We start from the raw sequence: 18847 nt of genomic DNA, 5'->3' as shown, positions 1-18847 counted from the left end.
TATTCCAGCCTGAGTGACAGAGCGAGACTCTGCCTCAAGAAAAAAAAAAAAAAGGATCACCTCAGAGATTCTGATTAAATCTGTCTGAGGTGGGAAGCAAATATTGCAATTAAAAAATTTTACATTTCTCCAGGTGATTCTAATATGTAGCCACAGTTGAGAATCACTGATCTAATCCTATCTCCTCTTTCACTGATGAGGAAAGTTAGGCCCAGATGTTAGGATCTATTCCCCCTTTGTAATAACAACTATTAACATCTATAAAACCCTGTAAATTATATTCACCTACATTATCTCATTTGATCCTTAGAACAATCTGAGGTTCCAAGAGCAGGAAGCATTACTGTCCCTGCTTCACAGATGACAGAACTGAGACTTGAAGAATTTAAGACATCTGCCTACAATTCCTCAGGGTCATTGTGAGGGTAGGGGGAGGAGTGGGGTGGGGTGGGGTGGTGTCGGGGGGGGGGGGGTGTGTGTGTGTCTCCAATCCCTTTGCCTTCACTTCAACCACAGCAGATATATTTTTACTTGTTCAAGTATTAGGGTCCCACATACAATTTTGTTTGAATAGTTTCACCTCTGAAGATCATTGATCTAGCTCAGACTTTTTTGTTCAGTGTTTTAATCCAAAATGGCATAGTCATTCTGTACCCAAATTCCTGTCATTTCTTACATCATCAACCAGTTTTTCCTTGTTGGTCTACATGAAGTCCAAAATAATAGTTTCTCATAATACCAACATTCCTTTTTGAGAGATGAAGAACTTATCACTTTTAGCAGACCAGACTTCCCACATCTGTCAGGATAACTGAAGTTGCTCATTATTGCTTCCTGCCTACCTCCGTGCATACTGTGTAATCCATTTTAGGAAAGCATCAGCCTCATTCACTCTCTAGCTCAGGCAGCATTTTTCCTCCCTGCTGCTTATGTCTGCCTCAGCCTACCCCAAATGCTCTCCACTTTGCTTCACTCTTGGGCTTTCCTTTCTATGGAAGTGAAGCACTAATGATGGGGAGGGTGAGGGGAGGATATAAGACATCTTCTTCCATTTCTTCCTGTTCCCAGAGAAATTCTTCCTATTCCCCTCTCCGCAGAGGTGAGAAGCCCCACAATGGGCAGAACACATGCAGCTTTTCATTCCATGGCCTTATCTGCACCCTTCCACAAGAGAAGGAATGACTGATTGGTCAGAGTTCTGGACATTCAGCAGGCTGAGTTTTCATCAGCACTAGTGCCTGGATGCACAAGGTGGTGCCATAGTTAACTTTGTCCTGAGAAGTCAGGGTCTATTCTCAAACCTGATAGGACGATTATAGTTGAAGGTTGTAGGAAGCCCCCACTGTGAACCTACTTTTAGTACCAAGAATGACAGGGACACCCAGAATCACACCCATAGCATAACCTCATATTTCAACAGTTATTTGAGGAGGCAATATCAGTGAGTTCTGCAACCCAACCACCAGAAGCACCCTATTACTCAGGAAAAGCATAGTCCTTAAGTCATAATGAAAGAGGCTGTGACCTTTAATCAACGTAAGGTCCCAACATTAGGTCCCGGAGGCAGTGGCCTGTAATCCTAGCACTTTAGGAGGCTGAGGAGAGCGGGATTGCTTGAGCCCAGGAGTTTGAGACCAGCCTGGGCAACATGGCGAGACCCCATCTCTATAAATATAAAAATGAGCCAGGCACAGTGGCATGTACCTGTAGTCCCAGCTACTCAGGAGGCTGAGGTAGGAAAATCACTTGAGCCTGGGAAGTTGGGACTGCAGTAAGCTGTGATCATGCCACTACACTCACTCTAGGCAACAGAGTGAGACCCTGTCTCAGAAAAAAAGAAAAAAAAATTAGGTCCCAGTGCTTTGGGAGGTTGAGGTAGGAGGATCACTTGAGGCTAGGAGTTCAAGACCAGCCTGGGCAACATGACAAGACTTCATCTCTCCAAAAACTTTAAACAAAATAATTAGCCAGGTGTGGTGGTGGTACATGCCTATAGTCCCAGGTACTTGGGAGGCTGAGGTGGGAAGATTGCTTGAGCCCAGGAGTTCAAGGCTACAGTGAGCTAGGATTGCACCACTGTACCCCAGCCTAGGTGACAGAGTAAGACCCTCTTAAAAAAAAAAAAAAATTATGAACATTTTTGTCTTCTGATTTTAATAGGATCATGTCTCTCACTTTACAAATTCTCAAAACATATGGTTCCCTTTTTACATATATATATAAACACTTTTAAACATAAATATCAAATGCATGAGAATCATATGGGCAGATAAATTTAGGAAGCCAAGAACACAGAAGGAAAGGCCAGTCACCAGATCTTACAAATGATCATCTAAACTTCTCTGGCTATTTGATTTTGATACATTATCCCAAATATTCCATGTCACATGGTCCACAAGTTCTTCTTTTGGGATTCTGAAGCAATCAATAGCCATACTTGTCATTAAGATGGGTTCTGCCATCTCCACTTTGACCTAGATCAGAATATAAAAAAAGAAATACATTATTTACTTTTCCAAAGTCAGGAGAGAAAAGATATTCAGGTATCAGTAGGCCAAAAAGTAAAATAGACAAAAAGGTTTATTCTTTGATAGAAATTTTACTTTTTGTATGAAATTTCAAAATACAGCCTTCTTTTCACTTCTACCCTAACATTTGTTAGCATAGAAAAAGTAGACATCTCTAGTAACTAAATTCTATTAGTTACTAATATATTAGAAATCTCAAGCTGTGATGAACATATGAGGAAGTAAGTATCTCATACATTGCTTTAAGGGTGTGTGTATGAGCATAAAACTGGTACAATCTCTATAGAATGCAATTTATATTATCTTCAAAATGTTTATACCTTTGATCCAGAAGGTTAACTTTTATGAATTTTTTTCTACAGATGCTCCTCTGTACTTAGCATTTTATATATAAGTATCCATAAGAAACTAACAACAATTGGTTGTCTTGTGAGGAAAACAACTGAGTAGCTGAGGCACAGCCAGAATTGTTTTCCTTTCTTTTGACTTGGTAAAACCCAGATAACATTACATCTGTAAACACTTCTGTATATATTCCTAGAAGACAAGGACTTTTTCCGAAAAACATAACTCAACATCATTCACACTTTAAAAAAATCAACAATTTCTTAGTATCATCAAATATCCAGGTAGTGTTCAAAATTATCTGACTGGCTAATAATTTTTTTAAAGAGTTGTTTGTTTGAATAAGGATCCAAACATGGTGTACAAATTACCACTACATACTCTTGTAACTTTCTTATTTTGAACCTTAAATCTATATTACCTATTCAAAAATATAAATAAATGAACCTTAGAGGAAAAAAAAGTAAAAACAATCTACCTTCAGGTGGGACCCACACACAGTAGTCTGGGTCATCTTCAGGATATTTGGAAGAAAGTGTTGGTGGAAGCTAAAAAGAAAAGATGGATTGTTTTATTCACAAGAATTTCTCTCCAGAAACCTTACAACTGCAGAAGGGATTGGGGTCCTATTGTTAGCCTCCTTAAGCAGAATAAACGTTAGCCAAGAATTTTGTATCCAGCAAAACTAAGTTTCATGAATGAAAAAGAAATAAAGTCTTTTTCAGACAAGCAAATGATGAGGGAATTTGTCACTACCAGACCAGACCTACAAGAAATACTAAAAGGAGTTCTAAATCTTAAAACAAAAGGTTGACATGCACCAGACTAGAACCTCTTGAAAGCATAAAACTCACAGGGCCTATAAAAAAATAATACAATGAAGGAAGAAAAATATCTAGTTAACAATCAACATGATGACTGGAACAGCACCTCACATCTCAATATTAACATTGAATGTAAATGGTCTAAATGCTCTACTTAAAAAAAAAGTCACAGGCTGGGCACAGTAGTTCACAACTGTAATCCCAGCACTTTGGGAGGCTGAGGTGGGTGGATCACCTGAGGTCAGGAGCTTGAGACCAGTCTGGCTAATGTTGCGAAACTACATCTCTACTAAAAATACAAAAATTAAGCCGGGCGCGGTGGCTCACGCCTGTAATCCCAGCACTTTGGGAGGCCGAGGCGGGCGGATCACAAGGTCAGGAGATGGAGACCACGGTGAAACCCCGTCTCTACTAAAAATATAAAAAATTAGCCGGGCGCGGTTGTGGGCGCCTGTAGTCCCAGCTACTCGGGAGGCTGAGGCAGGAGAATGGCGTCAACCCGGGAGGCGGAGCTTGCAGTGAGCCGAGATCGCACCACTGCACTCCAGCCTGGGCGACAGAGCGAGACTCCGTCTCAAAAAAAAATAAAAATAAAAATAAAATAAAATAAAAATAAAAATACAAAAATTAGCTGAGTGTGGTGGTGCGTGCCTGTAGTCCCAGCTACTTGAGAGGCTGAGGCAGGAGAATCACTTGAACCCGGGAGGCGGAGGTTACAGTGAGCTGAGGTCATACCACTGCACTCCAGCCTGAGCGACAGAGTGAGATTCCATCTCAAAAATAAATTAAATAAATAAATAAATAAATAAATAAAACCAAGTATCTGCTGTCTTCAAGAGACTCACTTAACTTAAATGCGAGGTTTCTTATAGACTGAAGGTAAAGGGGTGGAAAAAGATATTCCACAGAAATGGAAGTCAAATGCAAGCAGGAGTAGCTATTCTTATATCAAATAAAACAGAATTTAAAGCAACAACACTAAAAAAAAGACAAAGAAGGCCATTATATAATTATAAAAGGATCAACCCAACAAGAAGATATTATAATCCTAAATATATATGCACCTAAAACTGGAGCTCCCAGATTCATAAAACAACTACTACCAGATCTAAGAAAAGAGAAAGACAGCAACACAATAATAGTGGAAGACTTAAACACTCCACTGACAACAGTAAACAGATCATCAAGGCAGAAAGTCAACAAACACTGGACCTATACTACACTCCAGAACAAATCGACTAACATAGTTACAGAACATTCTACTCAAGAACTGCAGAATATACAGTCTTCTCATCGGTGCATGGAATATTCTCCAAGATAGACCATATGATAGACCACAAAACAAATCTCAAATTAAAAAAAAATAGAAATCATATCAAGTATGATATGATAGTTTTATTCCACCACAGTGGAATAAAACTAGAAACCAACTTGAAAAGGAACCCTCAAAACTACACAAATACATGGAAATTAAACAATCTGCTTCTAAATGATTTTTGAGTTAACAATGAAATCACTGGAAATTTAAAAATTCTTCAAAATAAATAATAGTGACACAAGTTATCAAAACCTCTGGGATACAGCAAAAGCAGTGCTAAGAGGAAAAATTTATAGTGCTAAATGCCTACATCAAAAAATCTTGAGCCAGGCATTGTGATCCACGCCTATAACCCCAGCACTTTGAAAGGCCAAGGCAGGAGGATTGCTTGAGCTCAGGAGGTCAAGACCAGCCTGGATAACACAGTGAGACCTCATCTCTATTTAAAAGAGAGAGAGAGAAAGAAAGTCTGAAAGATCACAAATTGACAACCTAATGTCACACCTCAAGGAACTGGAGGAACAAGAACAGACCAAACCAGGCTGGGCGCAGTGGCTCATGCCTATAATCCCAGCACTTTGGGAGGCTAGTGTGGGTAGATTGCTTGAGTCCAGGAGTTTGAGACAAGCCTGGTCAACATCGTGAAATCTCATTTCTAACAAAATAAAAAAATTAGCTGGGCTTGGTGGTGCCGCCTGTAATCCTAGCTATTCAGGAGGGCTGAGGCAGGAAAACTGCTTGAACCTGGGAAGCAGAGGTTGTAGTGAGCTGAGATTGCACCACTGCACTCCCTGGGTAACAGAATGAGACTCTGTCTCGGAAAAAACAAAACAAAACAAAACAAAAAACAAAAAACAAAAAACAGATTAAACCCAAAGCTAGCATAAAAGAAATAACAAAGATCAGAGCAGAACTAAATGAAATTGAAACAAAAGAAATTGCAAAAGATCAATGAAAAAAAAAGGGGGTTTTTGAAAAGATAAACTAAATTGATAGATCATTAGCTAGATTAGACAAGAAAGAATATTCTATATTAGTTCAATTAGAAATGAAAGTGGAGACATTACAACCAACACCACAGAAATACAAAAGATCATTTGAGACTACTATGAACACCTCTATGCACACAAACTAGAACATCTAGTGGAAATGGATAAATTCCTGGAAACATACAACTCTCCTAGATTCAATCAGGAAGAAACAGAAATCCTGAACAGACCAATAACAAGCAGTGAGATTGAGTCAGTAATAAAATATATTACCACCACCAACAAAAAAAAGCCCAGGACCAGATGGATTCACAGTCAGATTCTACCAGACATTCAAGGAAGAACCAATCTTACTGAAAGTATTCCAAAAGATTGAGAAAGAAGGAATCCTCCCTAACTCATTCTGTGACGCTAATATTGCCCTGATACAAAAACTAGGAAAGGACATAACATAAAAAAGAAAATTAGAGACCCATATCCCTGGTGAACACAGATGCAAAAATCCTCAATGAAAGACTAGTAAACTGAATCCAACAGCATATCAGAAAGATAATACACCCTATTCAATATACCATGATCAAGTGGGTTTCATCCTAGAGATGCTGGGATGGTTTAACATATGCAAGTCAATAAATACGACACATCACAGAAACAGAATTAAAAACAAAAACCATATGATCATCTCAATAGATGCAGAAAAAGCATTCAATAAAAGCCAGCATCTCAGGATCACTGCAAGCTAGGAGTTTGAGACCAGCCCGGGCAACAAAACAAGACGTATTTCTACACAAAAACCCACAAAAATTAGCTGGGCATTGTGGCACACAACTGTAGTCCCAGCTACTCAGGAGGCTGAGGTGGGAGGATCACTTGAGTCCAAGAGCTTGAAGGTTGCAGTGAGCCATGATCACACCACTGCACTCCAGCCTAGGTGACAGAGCAAGATCCTGTCTCAAAAAAAACAAAAAACAAAAAAACATAAAAAATAAATTTTTTTTACAGCAACTTGGAGCTAGAGGCCATTATTTTAAGTAAAGTAACTTAGGAGTGGAAAACCAACTACCATATGTTCTCACTTATAAGTGGGAGCTAAGCTATGGGTATGCAAAGGCATACAGAGTGGTATGATGGACTTTGGAGACTCAGAGGAAGGAGGCTGGGAAGGGGATGAGGAATAAAAAATTGCATATTGGGTACAATGTACACTACTTGGGTGACAGGTGCACTAAAATTTCAGACTCCATCACTATATGATTCATCTATGTAACCAAAGAACCACTTGTAACCCAAAAGCTATTTTTGAAAAATTACATACAGGTATAATTTTAACTCTAAGAATTATTGTCCTTATGCCTGTTAGCAAACAAAAACTAAGAGAGAACAGTTTCTATTAATGATCTTGACATAAGTAACCTACTTGGGGGAATATTTTCTCTGAACTTTTTTTCCATAAAGCATCACAAGCTGATTTTCAGCCAGTGAGTTATGTGACACTCTTTAAAAGGGGCAGTTAACACACTGCAGGTATGACTGCTAAATGGTATAGCCCCCAGAGAGGGAAATTTGGCATTTACCTTTTGGCCAAGGTTTAGAAAAGTTAACAGAGCAAACCTGACTGCTATCCTTTGAAAACCTGTTTGCAGGGTTTGCCCTTGGCTGGCATTTGGGAATCTGGAATTTGGGAAGGTTTCTACCATCCTAACTGACAAGAATGACTTACTGTGCCTAAACTGTTTGTGCAAACAACATGATTCATGCTGAACACCTGCTTTCCTTCTGGAAGTCTGAATTTTGGTAGATGCCAGGCAGGGAATGCCTACGCGATCAGTCCCCAATAAAAACCCTGGGCACTGAGTCTCTAATGAGCTTCCCTAGTTAGCAACATTTCACAAGTGTTGCCACAACTTGTTCTTAGGGGAATAAAGCATGTCTTGTGTCACTCTACTGGAAGACATCCTTGGAAGCCTGTGCCAGGTTTCCACCATATTTTGCCCCATGTTCCCTTTCCCTTTGCTGATGGTGCCTGGTATCCTTTTGCTGTAGTATATCAGAGAGGCAAGTACAATCATACACTGAGATCTGAGTCCTCTTATGAATTACCTAACCTGTGAGTGGTCTTGGGGACCTCCTGACACAACCTGGCACTTCTGGGAGCTTACTATTTCCACACAAAATTATATATATACAAGACTGTTCATTATAGTATTATTGTAATAAAAGACTAAAAACAACCCAAGTGTCCTTCTATAAGGAACTGGTTAGATAAGGTCCTCCATACGGTGAGAAACTCTCAATATACTGATACAAAATAATTTCCATGGGTGGTTTAAATAAATAAATAAAACATACAAAAAACAGATGTAGAGTGGAGTACGTTACATCCTACCTTTTGTGTAATAAAAGGAGGAAAATAAGAGTATGTTATTCAAATGTCTTTATATGGCATAATAGGATATAAAGAAAGATTCATAAACTAATAAAAGAGATGCTTGTATATGAGCAGTTATAGGGAAGAGAGTGATAAAGACAACAGAAAATTCAAAAATAAAAATCAAAGAATCTAGATTTCTAGGAGAGGGGATAAGGCTGCTGCGAACTCTGTTAAATCAGTCTCCAAAGATTCACTCTTCTGGATGTGGTCCATGACAAGGGGATTCATTTTTACTCCAAGACAAGTGAAATACTTACTTTGCCTGGACCAGGCGCTTTCTTTTTCTTCAATTCATCTCTGCTTTTCTCATATTCATTCTTTGATGCTAATTTAAGAAAAACAAAAAACAAACAAAAAACTGGCCAAAGCTATTTTCAGTATAAGTAAAGTAAAAAGGAAAAATTCTTCCTAAAAGAACATTACAATTATTGACGAAAAGATGCTCATGACAATGCAATTCTCAACAATTCCTTCTACTACTGTAAAAACTACATTAAGAGAAAATTTTTCCTGGATGAATAACCCTAGTTTTTAAACCCTAAGGCTGTTCCACAAGCTTGAATATAACCACATTATGTGAACAAGTTAAAAAAAAAATGAAGCTGATTTTACTAGTCCACAGTTTAACCATGACAGGTAAAACCAGAGTAAAGCAGTCCTTTTAACAATTTCTTTTAAGATAGTTTTGGAATCACTCCCATAATAGGTACATATTTGACTTTGGGAGATGTAAAATTGCGGAGAGCTTTGCACAGCCGGAGGGAAGCATCAAAGCATTAGGTGCTTTGTGGGGCAGGGAGAGGGAACCTCAGAAGGTAGAAGAGGAGTAAAAGAAAGGCAAATGGGATGGCACCAAATACAAACCTCTCTTATATTCCAACTTTGTCCAGGGGCCTAGTGGCAGCATAACTGAAGGACCATTCTCTGTGCTGCCTTCAGGTCAGCTGCCAACCCCTCCCTTATGAAACCAGTCAGCCACCTGTGTGCAGAGCAGCAACGAAGGCTGCTGTACTACTTGCCTGAGGGTCCCTCGCACAATGAAGTGGTTTCGCTACTGTCTTGATAATCTTTATTCTGTTCTTCCTCACTAAGTTGAGACATGTTTTCTATAAAAAGCAGTATCAAAGCATATTGTCATTATTTAATTCATGGTGGAAAGCCAAACAAAAACAAGAGAAACAGAAGCTAAGTACATAATCATCCAGTTTTATTATCATCAGCTTCAACTAATTTTAAGGTTTTAAATAAATATTTCCAAATATATTACAGAAGACTGCCGATTTTTCACTTAAAACACTAACTAACGTTGAGGTGAAACTTTTTAGCAATACTTACCAAAGGCCTCTAAAATGTACATACTCCTTGGCCTAGAAATTCTACTCCCAAAACATATTTTTTTAAAAATCAGAGATGAACACCAAACTGTATTATTATTTTAGAAATAGGGTTTTTCTCTGTTGCCCAAGCTGGAGTGCAGTGGTGCAATCATAGCTCACTGCTGCCTTGAATTCCTGGGCTACAGAGATCCTCCTGCCTCAGCCTCTAGAGTAGCTAGGACTACATGCATGTACCACCATGCCCAGCCAATTTTCTTTTTTTTTTTTGTAGAGTTTCACCATCTTGCCCAGGTTGGTTTCAAACTCCTGGGCTCAAGTGATTCTCCTACTTTGGCCTCCCAAAATGTTGGGATTACAAGTGTGAGTCACCCAGCCTGGACTCAAAATTTATTATATGTATGTTTGTAATATACATACATGTATACATACATGTATACATACATAAATAACCTACATGTTTAATAATTGAGATCTGACTAAATATATTATGGCATATGCATGTGATGAACCACTATGCTCCTTCTCCAAAACCACATTTTAAAAAGAATAGTTTAAGGCATAGGAAAAAAAAAAAAAACTAGGTTATAAAATAGCAATATATAAGCTGGGCATGGTGGCTTATGCCTATAATCCCAGCACTTTGGGAGGCTGAGGTGAGAGGACTGCTGGAGGCCAGAAGTTTGAGACCAGCCTGGGCAACATAGGGAGACCCTATGACTCTATTTTCTCTACAGGTATGTGCCTTGGGAGGTCAAGGCTATAGTGAGCCAAGATCACACCACAGTACTCCAACCTGGGTAACAGAGTAAGACCCTGTCTCAATACAAGTGAAAATTAAAGTAAAAATAAAAATAAACCACAGGAAAAAAGGGCTGGGGTAATCCCTCATCACTGCAAATTTACTAATTATTTAATTTTTTTTGTTTTGTTTCTGAGACCGAGTCTCACTCTATCACCCAGGCTGGAGTGCGGTGGTATGATCTCAATTCACTGCAACTTGTGTCTGCTGATTTCAAGTAATTCTCCTGCCTGCCTCAGAGCCCTCCCGAGTAGCTGTGATTACAGGCATGCACCACCACGCCCAGCTAATTTTTTTTGTATTTTTAGTTGAGACGGGGGGGTCTCACCATGTTGGCGAGCCTGGTCTCGAACTCCTGACCTCAGGTGATCCGCCCGCCTTGGCCTCCCAAAGTGCAGGGATTACACGCGTGAGCCACTGTGCCTGGCCAAATTTACTAATTATTTAATCTTATAAACCAAGTTTCAAAATCTAAGCTATTTTTACACATACATATTTACTTTGGTCCGTTAAACAAAAAAATTATACTTATTGCTCCCTTCCTGCTGAACTGTTTATATCCACCCTCACAATATATGGCTCAAAGACCAAGCTCATGTAAGCACCTTTTTGAAAAGGGGAATGCAGATACAGAATACTTACCTCTCACAGATGAGGAAACAGTAACTTTTCTGTTTCCCAGACAAATGAAGGTGATTCAAGAGAAGGGCTACGTACCAGGCCTGGTATTTTTACATAGCCAAGTCTGGTTTGTTTTGGAAGTAGACACGCATGCATTCCCATATATTCAGTGCCAGTTTTTATTGTTTCTCCTCATATTCCTTATTTTCTGAGATCTTTATCTTGCTAACCAGTTTGGCCAACCAGCAGGAAAATAACCCCTGCAGTTGACAAGGGATGAAGGATACTAAGAAGATAAACAATGATCTTTAGGGGTGGGATTGTGGGGATTTCTTTTTTTCCCTTTGGACTTTCATGTATGATCTATAGTTTCTAAAATGCACATATAATCCTTTGTAATTAGAATATATATATATATATACTCTCTCTATATAGAAAAGACAGAATTGATGTATATATCTATATCTATATGAATATCAATCTATTCTGTCTTTCAACATTTTTCATCAACTATTTGCTGAGGCAGGTGGATATGTGTCAGGTTTTCTGCTAGGTTCCAAACACAAAAAGATGAATGAAGCAAGATCCTTCTTGAGAACTTTAGTCCAATGGGTACAATTATGTTTTGGCCTCTGTTTTAGGGATGGAGGAAAAAATGAGTAGGGGTTGACTTATCCTGAGACCACCTGATCAGGCTCCATCATCTACCCTATTCCACTGCCCTCCAACTCACACAGTGGCAGCGGCTCAGCATTATTCCACAGCAGCTATGGTTTCAGATTCCATAGCCTTCAATTTTCTGTAATTCTGGAATGGATTGGAAATAACTGCCCTTAATTTGCAATGAGGACAAATAATGACTGGCGGTCAAAGAAAGAAGACCAAGAAAGTATGTTTCCTTACTACAGAGTCAGTATATCACATACAAAGTCAAATGCACAGATAAGAACTGGCCTTGCTTTTTAAAACCTATCCACAATCAATGTAATTGCCCACTGAACAACACAGGAAGGAGAAGAAAGATATTACCATGGGTTTGGGTTTCTTTAAAATGTGTGAGATCTGTGGGATGCCTCATTTCCTGCACTGCTGCTTCTGGCTCTATCTCTGGCTGTGGCCTACTGAGGCTTCCATCCTCCAGTTTTTTCTTTTCATGCTCCTCCTTTTCTTTCTCTTCTTCCTCTTCCTCTTCCTCCTCCTCTTCTACTTCAGGCTCATCTTTCATTCTCATTAGAGTTGGAGGGAGTTCTGGACGCTTGGGGGGTAACTTCTAAGAGGGAAACAAAACCATGAACAAGTAGTTCTACTTAATGACAACAAGAGATAAATCTTTTCAAGGAGGTCAGTCTAAATGTGTTGAATGTTTACCCTCTTTAGGATGATGAACTACACAGAAGTCTGCTAGCGGTGGGACTTTCACCCCTAGCAGGGGGGGAAATTTTACCCCTCTACAGACCCTAAACAAGTGTCTTTATTATTTCCTAGAGTCAAAGATTACCAAATACCAAACACTTGAAAATAGCTTGTAGGGAACTAAAATAGTTATTTCAGATGAGTGCCAGCTACAGGAATTCTGTCCTGTTATAACTCATGATACTAAAGAATCTCAATTGATTACAAAATCTTCTAAGGAATAAATCAGACAATCAGAAATAAGTCATTTGTGCTGCTTTTTCATTTTAGACTTAGAGTAATTTCAAGGGAACGGGATGTAAATCAGTCAAACAGATCCTGAAGAAAAGGAGGAAGACATTTCTCAAAGAATAAAGCTAAATATTCTAATCAAAGCCATTCAATAAAAGTACTTATTAGAAAAAGCTGATCACGGTTATGGAATAGAGGGAAGGAACCAAAGTGTATCTTGGTTATATCTTTTTTTTTTTTTTTTTTTTTGAGACACAGTCTTGCTCTGTGGCCTAGGCTGGAGTGCAGTGGTGTGATCTCAGCTCACTGCAACCTTTGCCTCCCCGGTTCAAGCGACTCTCCTACCTCAGCCTCCTCAGTAGCTGGGGTTATAGGCACGTGGGCCACCGTGCCCAGCTAATTTTTGTATTTTTAGTAGAGACGGGGTTTCACCATGTTGCCCAGGCTGGTCTCGACTAGTGAGCTCAAGCAATCCGCCCACCTCAGCCTCCCAAAGTGCTGGGATAACAGGTATGAGCCACCGCGCCCGGCCTATATTATCTTTTAAATATAGGACTTAGTTCTAACATCCTCTAAGGAGGGCTTTTTAGTAAAAAGTTTTCTACTTAAAACCTAAGTCCCCACCACAACAGATTGAAAAGCCTCCTTGTTAGGTAAACCATTACTCATTCAGAATACATAGTGAGGCCAAGGCGGGTGAATCACGAGATGAGGAGTTCGAGACCAGCCTGGCCATGGTGAAACCCTGTCTCTACTAAAAAAAAAAATATAAAAAATTAGTTGGGTGTGGTAGCGGGTGCCTATAATTCCAGCTACTCGGGAAGCTGAGGTGGGAGAATCGCTTGAATCCGGGAGGAGGAGGTTGCAGTGAGCCGAGATCGCCACTGCACTGCAGCCTGGGCGACAGTGTGAGACTGTGTCTCAAAACAAACGAGAAGAATACATAGCTAGGACTTCAGACCTCTGCCACCAGAGGGCAGTATACCCTAATTCAGGGTGTTTTGGACGAATTGTGCCCCCTGCCACCCAAATTCTTGTTTGAAGTCCCAACCCTCAGTACCTCAGAATATGACTGTAAATTAAATTAAATTGAATTAAAATAACACTGTTAAGGTGGGGCCCTAACTCAGTATGACTCGCGTCCTTATAAGAAGAAGAAGAGACACCAGGGGTGCAAGTGCACAGAGGGATGGCCATCTGAAGAGCCAGCAAGAGGGCAGCCATTGGTAAGCAGAGGAGAGGCCTTAGAGGAAACCAACCCTGCTGGCAACTGTGAGCAAATAAATTGATGTTGTTTAAGCTGCCCAATCCCTAGTATTTTGTTATGGTGGCCCTAGCAAACTACTCAAGGTTCAGCTCTTAGGGGTAATGAAAACCTTTTAAAAACTGAATCCATGAATAGGAATATAGATAAAGCAAAAACATACAGACATATATTGGAGGATAGAAAGGAAATCATAAAGCTCAAGAGACAGACCTAGATCTGATTACCAGCTTAGTTACATAATACTGGTGTGATCTGGTATTTAACTTCTCTGACTCTATTTCCTCATTTGTAAGAGGTAATAATTCCCACACAGCACAAGGTGTTGGAAGGATTAAAGGAAGAAAAAAAAATCATATGGCAGAGGCAGGTGCACACATTATGTTCTTAACAAATGTTGGTGAGTCTGAATACTATATCTATCCACCTGGGGAAAAGCATTTAATGCAGGAGACCAATTCTTAAATGCAACATTCATGAGAAATTAATAAACTAGTATTCTAATTTACAAACCATTTACTTGCAAATTGATTGGCATAAATTAATTCATCAATTCTTGATAACCCTAAGCTGAGAAAAAGAATCCACGAACCAGCCAGGCACAGTGGCTCATGCCTATAATCCCAGCATTTTGGGAGGCCAAGGCAGGTGGATGACGAGGTCAAGAGATTGAGACCATCCTGGCCAATATGGTGAAATCCCATCTCTACTAAAAATACAAAAATTAGCTGGGCGTGGTGCAGCGCGCCTGTAGTCCCAGCTACTCGAGAGGCTGAGGCAGGAGAATTGCTTGAACTCGGGAGGTGGAGGTTGCAGTCAGCCGAGATCACACCACTGCACTCCACCCTGGTGACAGAGTGAGACTCTGTCTCCAAAAAAAAAAAAGAATCCAAGAACCATGTTCTGGGAAAGATGTGATCATACCAAGCCCACAGCCCTTTCTCACATTACTATGGAATGAGTCATTTGTAGTTTCAAAAAAGAAAAGAGAAAAATTAGCTCAGGGATAACTCAAGGGCTAAAAGTTTAACACCCTGACTCACAACTTACCCCTACTGTTCCAGTTTTTAATTTGAATTTGCTTCCTCCTTTCATGGCACCAAACAGAGGCAATGTAAGCTTTTTAGCTTTGTTTTCTGCACCTGTAGTCTGACTTTCAGTCCTAGGAAGAAAGAATAATTATACACATCTATTCCAGTGAGTCCAAAGTTTTATCTAAAAATACTACGACACTGACAAAGAAACCTCTGGCAAAATAAAAATTACTACAAAATGAATATCTAAGCATATAACAATAAGAAAGAGGTATTCAGACCAACAGTTTTTGAATGGACAAGAACAATGCTGACTGTCACAGACACAGAGCTATTAAGGGCCTGATGAGGCTGCTCCCTTAGTCAAGTAATTTACAACATGCTACATGACTTCACACCCATGAAATGACTACAGTACAAAGGTCACTTGCAAAGGAGAACATGTAAGCAGCAGGAGATGGATCCATGATGTAAAGCCCTATTTCCCACCAACCTCTGAAGGTGTCTTACTTATCTGGAGCTCCCACTTAACTGCAATAGCTCTGAGCACTTAAAAAAAAAAAAAAAAGTGTGCATGGGGATGGGGGTAGAGTATGCAGGATACCCAGTGTAGTAATGACAAAGATTTAGTGACAGACTGCAGCTGCTGAGACTGTCAGCATTCTCAATGGCTGGAGAGAGTTATAAAAGCTAAGCCCACTAGGGCAAAGCTGAGGAAGGACAGTAGAAATTAGAAAAGAAATAAAGAAAAGACAGTAGAAATTAGAAAGGCAGGGGGAGAACAGAGCAAAAACAAAAGGGATGGCAGTTGAGTTGACAAGATACTCAGAGCAGACAGAGGTGACAGTGACAATATGGCATGAGGAGACAGAGGAAACCCCAGAATAACCATACTAGACCGAAAAGAAAGCCCTATGCTTTCTTCACATTGACCATGGGACAGCCCTACAAACTGGAATATAAGGACAGTACTGACATTCGACTCACAGTCACCCATACCAGATGCTGGCTACCTGGCCCTCCCTGAAGCCCTCCTTGCTACTACTGCCTTCTTTTACCTAAGTCTTACCCCCTTAGTAGCACTCTTGGGTCCAGCCTCAACCCCCTTTCTCCCTACCAGAGATAAAACCCATTCCCTTGCTAAGGCCACCAGAAGAATGCTGCCTGCCTGGCCGTGAAGGACATTTCGTCAAATCATTATCCTTCACACCCTTCCCCACAGGCCTCAGGAAGGCTCTGGCATAGAAAGACAGAAGCAACAGCAACAGAGATGTTTTCAGCTACATTAAAAAGCTGGGCTGGCCTAGAGGATAAGCTAAGACTGGCTCAAAGGAGATGAAAAAGCAGAAGATGGAATCACAATCAAGATTGCTTGCAGGGGTTAGGGTAGGAGGCAGAAAGTATGGAAGTTCAACCCTTAAGTGAAAAGAGGAGGAAGAAGATACACATCTAGGCCAGTATCCAAAATAAGAAAGGGAGGAAAAACCAGGCAAGCACACAAACTGATAGTAGGAAAGGAGGCTCTGGAGGAAGCTGAGACGTATTTCGTTTTCATATTATTATTATTATTATTCTTGCCCCAAATGATGATGTTGTTTTCCAAAGCAGAGATTTGCTTTTATTTTTTGTTTTTGTTTGTTTGTTTGAGATAGGGTCTTGAAACCTCACTCTCCCAGGCTCAAGTGATACCTCAGCCTCCCAAGTAGCAGGGATTACAGACGAGCACCACCATACCCAGCTAAGTTTTTATTTTTTTATTTTATTTTATTTTTTATCTTATTATTATTTTTTTGAGATGGAGTCTCGCTCTGTCACCCTGGCTGGAGTGCAGTGGCGCGATCTCGGCTCACTGCAAGCTCTACCTCCCGGGTTCCCGCCATTCTCCTGCCTTAGCCTCCCGAGTAGCTGGGACTACAGGCGCCCGCCACCACGCCTGGCTAATTTTTTGTATTTTTAGTAGAGACAGGGTGTCACCGTGTTAGCCAGGATGGTCTCGATCTCCTGACCTCGTGATCTGCCCGTCTCAGACTCCCAAAGTGCTGGGATTATAGGCGTGAGCCACTGCGCCCCGCAGTTTTTATTTTTTGTAGAGACAGGGTCTCACTATGTTGCCCAGGCTGGTCTCAAACACCTGGACTCAAGTCATCCTCCCACCTCACTCATTCTCCTAAAGTGCTAGGACTACAGGTGTGAGCCACTGTCCCCAGCCACTTTATTAACAAATAGTTTTACTCTAACAAAATTATTATATGATTCTTACTTTTTCCAGTTATTTGTTATTTAAAACTAGAACTGCAACTATATTACAGTAAATTTAGACCTAAGGTGGTATGGCTATTTGGTATAGGATTTTCTTTTCAAAATTCAGTATATCTGAATAGAATAGAAAGTATATTCACATGTTTGAAACTCAAGTATAAAGCACATATACTCTGAAAAGTCTCCCTCCCATTGCTGTCCCCCAGCCACCCAGTTGCCTTCCCCATTTGCAATCAGTATTACTAGTTTTTAACTAATCTTTCCGGAGATACAGTAGCAGGTGCTATCCCTCCCAGATTCCCTTTATCAGGCCAAACAGCTACAGCAGACATCGGCTGCTAAAGGTTTACATCTGTACCCTTCCCAGAATTACTGAGTTCCTCCCACCCCCAAGTCATGGGCAGCCTATGACCAATGAAGGGTTGGGAGGACGGGGTATGAAAACCCAAGCCCCTTGCCTTCATGGCATCTGTGGTGCCATTCAGGCTCTCCTGAAACCATATCTTAGTCCAGCTTCTTCTCCTGCCCTCTCCTGCTTCCCTCACTCCCATATAGATTTCTCCAGAGAGCACTCTCTTAATAAATCACTTGCAGATGAATCTCCGATTCAGTCTGTTTTTAGGGAACCTGACCTAAACAGATATTATGAACATAAGCAATGGCCTACTTACCTATGTATTCTTCCCCCGCCATCATTTTTACAGACAGTGCCTGTTATACACACCGTTCTGCACCTTGCTTTTGTTACTCATCTTGATAGTGTTTCATATCTTACATATAGTTGCCTCTTTTTTTAACAGCTATATGGTGTTCTATTGTATATCTATATTATAAATAATTTAATCCATCCCCTTTGATAAACATTTAGGGGATTTCTAATCTTTTACTATTATTAATATAAACAATGCTGTACATCATTTCCTAAGTATGTGAGGGACAAATTCCTAGAAATGAAATAGATCAAAGGGCATGTGCATTTGTAATCAGGATAGAGAATGTACTAATTTGTCCTTCAATGAGCAATACAAGAAAGTGCCTTTTTGTCAGCCTCATCAGCACAGTATAAAATCATAATTAATCTTAATCAAATTCATATATAAAAATGGTATTAAGGCCAGGTGTAGTGGCTCACACCTGCAATCCCAGCACTTTGGGAGGCTGAAGTTGGCAGATCACTTGAGGCCAGAAGTTCAAGACCAGCTTGGGCAACATGGCAAGACCCCATCTCTACAAAAAATTAAAAATCAGCCAGGTATGGTGGGGCATGCCTGTGGTCCCAGCTACTTGGGAGGCTGAGGCAGGAGGATCACTTGGTCCCAGGAGGTCAAGGCTGCAGTGAGCTGTCACTGTGCCACTGCACTCCAGTCTGGGTGACAGAGTGAGACCCTATCTCAAAAAAAAAAAGAAAAAAAAGGTATTAGGTTGTAGTATTGTATTTCGCTCATGATCATGAA

At 40.2% G+C, this 18847-nt stretch overlaps 1 protein-coding gene across 1 annotated transcript in view; it reads right to left on the bottom strand.

Moving 5' to 3' along the window:
- Positions 1-2124: 2124 nt before the first annotated feature.
- SLC4A1A (solute carrier family 4 member 1 adaptor protein) overlaps positions 2125-18847 on the bottom strand; it is a 31713-nt gene continuing 14990 nt past the window's right edge. The window contains exons 9-14 of the mRNA XM_011737918.3: positions 15151-15262; positions 12222-12462; positions 9455-9541; positions 8693-8760; positions 3352-3421; positions 2125-2474 (exon numbers count right to left, since the gene is read on the bottom strand). Of these exons, the coding sequence (XP_011736220.1) occupies positions 2425-2474; positions 3352-3421; positions 8693-8760; positions 9455-9541; positions 12222-12462; positions 15151-15262 (628 nt within the window). The 3' untranslated portion in view covers positions 2125-2424. The remainder of the gene's footprint in view (positions 2475-3351; positions 3422-8692; positions 8761-9454; positions 9542-12221; positions 12463-15150; positions 15263-18847) is intronic.

The sequence above is a fragment of the Macaca nemestrina genome, chromosome 13 (assembly GCF_043159975.1).
Source record: "Macaca nemestrina isolate mMacNem1 chromosome 13, mMacNem.hap1, whole genome shotgun sequence".
In the NCBI taxonomy this organism is placed as follows: domain Eukaryota; kingdom Metazoa; phylum Chordata; class Mammalia; order Primates; family Cercopithecidae; genus Macaca; species Macaca nemestrina.
Note: the sequence above shows the minus strand (reverse complement) of the source record. Positions and strands in the feature narration are given on the sequence as shown.